At 36.6% G+C, this 4,118-nt stretch overlaps 1 protein-coding gene across 1 annotated transcript; it reads left to right on the top strand.

Annotated features, from left to right (window-relative positions):
* The first annotated feature begins 1,896 nt into the window (after positions 1 to 1,896).
* On the top strand, positions 1,897 to 3,607 carry LOC105771847 (pectate lyase). Its single transcript, XM_012593238.2, has 3 exons — positions 1,897 to 2,032; positions 2,126 to 2,866; positions 2,949 to 3,607. Exons 1-3 carry the CDS (start codon positions 1,917 to 1,919, stop codon positions 3,307 to 3,309), a joined length of 1,218 nt encoding a protein of 405 aa, XP_012448692.1. The 5' UTR covers positions 1,897 to 1,916; the 3' UTR covers positions 3,310 to 3,607.
* Positions 3,608 to 4,118: the final 511 nt, after the last annotated feature.

The following is a 4,118-nucleotide window of genomic DNA, read 5'->3' as shown; positions in this document are numbered from 1 at the left end:
CAATCATTGAACAAAAAAGGGGGACTAATGGTGCTACGATGGTGGTGGTATGATGATTTTTTATGCAACAATAACCATAAACTTAGGGTTCCAATTCTTGTTTGGCATGATGATTCTTCTGCTCCAATGCTCACCCGATCCAATAATCTTATACTCCTACCCTCATGTGTTTTGGTTCATATTAACAAGCTATTAACAAGCTTGTACTTAATACATACCTTAATGAAGATGAAAGTGTTTGGTTAAGGGAGAGTTACTTAAGGGGAGAATATGTAATTGCGATGAATTTATTTTTCCTGTATATGATTTGTTCAAAAATTTCCAAAAGGGGAGATTGATGACACATTTATTTGATGGCAAGAAAGATTTAGTGGCTAAAACAATGGCCATAACTTTAGGCATTGTTTTATTGCCTTACTTGTCTATTTGAAAAGTTGTCAATTTTAGAACAGAAGTATTGGGCTATCTACTGTGGAGTTATTTGGAGTAAAGCCCAAAATGTGATGACCAATTGTGTAGAAATCGAAGACTTAAAGATTGGTTCTTGCAAATTAAGTCAGGTTACTTGCGGAACAAGTAAAGTCACTTTCTATAGTTGAAGACTTTGGATTGCACAGAGACTCTTATAAAAGTATTATCTTATACTAATTTTTAGCCTTACTTTAAAGAAAAATGATTAGATTATAACTCTTATATAAACAAAACTTAATTAGTATATAAACATAAGTTTTGTCTAGGTCAAGTGGATGGGAGAGTAACCGTGAGTTTAAAAGAACACAAATTTGTTCAAGTAAAAAACTGTGTATGTGTTAATTGATTCTATAAGCAATCAAGAGAGTCTCTTGAGTTGCAAAGCTAAGCTTTCAAGGGGAAGCTTTGTGGGAGAGTAATCTAGACTTTATACAGCGGTGAGGTCACTAAATTGGTGAGTGTTAGACTAGTGTTAAAACTGAAATCATTGGTTGTACTGTAAGTAACATAGTTGAAAATTACTTTGGATAAGACCCCACACATAGATTGAAATGGAACTGCGTAAACCATCTCAGTGTTCTTCTTTAATTTTAACTTTCTTTTAATTTCATAATTGAAACTATGATCATAATTTCAAATACTATTTTAATCACAGTTTCTGTTTTCAGAGCAAGTAACCCTCTACACTATCTTCCAATCATTGCTGGTTTTTGTGTGCATGATTGTTTTGTATGATGTGTTTGGTGGCCCTCTAGTTTTGCTCTGTGTGTAAAGTGTTTTTATGCCTGCTCTGGTGCTTTTGTCTTTGTGGCTCACTGTGCATGCATGGTAGCTTTTTATCGAATCTTTAGCAAGTCAAATAAAAGCAACCAAATTTCCAAATTTTCATCTTTTAAAGTAAGAAAAAAAAGGTCAACTAAGATCAGCATTTTTTCAAAAGGATGGTTGGCAAAACATGTTCCATTGAACCTGTGGAGAGCACATTATGGGTCTAATATTAAAAAAGCTTGATGATCTCTTTAACTAATATTAGTGTTTTTCTTTCCTCAAACACTAGAATGATGATTGATGATGTAGTTCGGCTACTGTGATTTTTTTATTTTCCTTTAAAGTATAATATCTAACATTATGTATAAAAATATGGGTATAAACCACCAAATATAAACATGTTCCGAAATATACAACACATGACGGCTACTGTAGATGAAATACATGGCTGGATAAATTCAATAAAATTGACTTTAATTCACAGCTAATTACGAACTTCTATAGGCTTGATTAACGGTTTAAACTACCCATATGACTCCCATAGCTAAAACCCCCTGAAATTACGACTCACTTGGACCTATCACGCCATACCTCTCGGCTTTTTACCCTTTATATAAACCCCATTCTGCATGGCCTTCCTATCCCACCCATCTCCTTCTTCGTTTCTCACCTACACAATGGATTTCTCAACATTCTCAATCTTTCACATTTTCATCCTTCCTCTCCTTTGTCCTTCTCTTGTTTCTTCTTCGGCAGTTCGAGACCCTGAATCTGTCGTAGCTGAAGTTCATAAGTAACCACTTATTTGGACACTGTTTAACATTTTTCCTTAAAGTTTTCGATTTTCCATATAAATATTAATATTTTACCATGTGTTTGGTTTCAGGAGCATAGATGCTTCGAGGAGGCACTTGGGTTACTTGTCATGTGGAACGGGGAACCCTATTGATGACTGCTGGAGGTGTGACCCCAATTGGGAGAGTAATCGTCAAAAGCTAGCTGATTGCGGGATCGGGTTCGGAAAGGACGCGATTGGCGGAAAGAACGGTCGAATCTATGTCGTTACCGATGCCGGTGACGATGACCCTGTAAACCCTAAACCGGGTACTTTGAGGCATGCCGTGATTCAAGACGAGCCATTGTGGATCATATTCAAGAGGGATATGGTGATCACTTTGAAGGAAGAGTTGGTGATGAACTCTTACAAGACAATCGACGGACGAGGTGCCAGCGTTCATATATCGGGAGGGCCATGCATTACCATACATTACGTATCCAACATCATCATCCATGGCATCAACATACATGATTGTAAACCGGGTGGGAGTACTACCATAAGAGACTCACCTGAGCATGCAGGCCATTGGACTCCGTCGGATGGTGATGGGGTATCCATCTTTAATAGCAAGAATATATGGGTTGACCATTGTACCCTCTCTAATTGTAAAGATGGATTGATTGATGTGATCCATGGATCCACAGCAGTGACCATCTCAAACAACTACATGACGCATCATGATAAAGTCATGCTTTTGGGACACAGTGATGAGTATACGCAAGACAAAGACATGCAAGTCACTGTTGCCTTTAACCATTTTGGGGAAGGTCTTGTTCAGAGAATGCCAAGGTAATTACTTCTTTATTAATTCACCCCTAATTTCGATTCTTTCCATTATCTATATTCAGCATCGCACGCATGTAAATTGTAGGTGTCGACATGGATATTTTCATGTGGTGAACAATGATTATACACATTGGGAAATGTATGCCATTGGAGGAAGTGCAAACCCTACAATCAACAGCCAAGGGAATAGATTTCTAGCGCCAGATGACGGTTCTAAGAAAGAGGTGACCAAGCATGAGGATGCACCGGAGAGCGAGTGGCGAAACTGGAACTGGAGGTCGGAAGGAGACTTGATGTTGAACGGAGCTTTCTTCAGGCAAACCGGAGGCGGAGCATCATCGACCTATGCTAGGGCTTCTAGTCTGAGTGCTAGACCATCTTCTCTTGTGGGTCCAATAACCGCCACTGCTGGTGCACTTAGCTGCAAGATTGGATCCCACTGCTAGATAATTTTGACGCAGCAGTAAACCATACATGCATATATAACTTCATGCAGACATATATATGCATGTATGTATGCGGAAAAAACACAGTGGAAAAGAGAGATTAATGACGATAATGAGTTAAAATAATCAAATATATTTCTAGTTTTGGTGTTTGGTTATAGCTAAGAATGTTATATGATGAAGTGACAACCACTGCATGTTGCTATATAGATTGGATTAATATATGATCAATCTTATGCAGTTTGTACTCTGATGTAATGTAATGAAACCATGCAACTGCAGTTTAGTGTTGATTTTACGGTTATTTCCTATGAAATGATGATATACTTTTCATGATATAATGACTATCTAATTTATTCATAAGAAAGTTTGCTTATTTGATCTGGAGATCATTATATTTTGACTTGGGCACGAATCATTTGCTAAGATTGTTGAGTGCTACTACTTTTCTTTAAAGGATAAATATCAAATTTATACATGAATTTTGGTCTAATATACAATTTGATATATGAACTTTGATTTAGTTCATAATTATACTTGAAACTTTGATTTTGCTTAGAAGTGGAAGTAGACTTCTTCGTATCTTCCATGGTTTGCAGTTGGGGTTGTTTATGTTGAATAATGCGATGTCATGAATGTGTGCATGTAATCAATGTGTTTAGAATGGATAAAGCTAGGGAATCTAATAGTCATGCATGAATGTATTTAGATGCATAGATTGAAACAAATAGTCACTTGTTAAAAGTATATAAAGGTTGTAAGTGATGAAGTCATCATAAGAAAGTGAGAAAAAAAATAGATAAAGAGAA

This window comes from Gossypium raimondii, chromosome 7, assembly GCF_025698545.1.
Source record: "Gossypium raimondii isolate GPD5lz chromosome 7, ASM2569854v1, whole genome shotgun sequence".
NCBI classification, from domain to species: Eukaryota; Viridiplantae; Streptophyta; class Magnoliopsida; order Malvales; family Malvaceae; genus Gossypium; species Gossypium raimondii.
This window is presented reverse-complemented; position numbering and strand designations above follow the sequence as displayed.

What these genes read in the sequence shown, in the direction of transcription:
- LOC105771847 (XM_012593238.2), top strand. Translation starts at nt 1,917, where the DNA reads ATGGATTTCTCAACATTCTCAATCTTTCACATTTTCATCCTTCCTCTC. An exon ending in GTCGTAGCTGAAGTTCATAA is followed by an intron (nt 2,033 to 2,125) that starts GTAACCACTTAT and finishes GTTTGGTTTCAG; the next exon opens with GAGCATAGATGCTTCGAGGA. An exon ending in CTTGTTCAGAGAATGCCAAG is followed by an intron (nt 2,867 to 2,948) that starts GTAATTACTTCT and finishes TGTAAATTGTAG; the next exon opens with GTGTCGACATGGATATTTTC.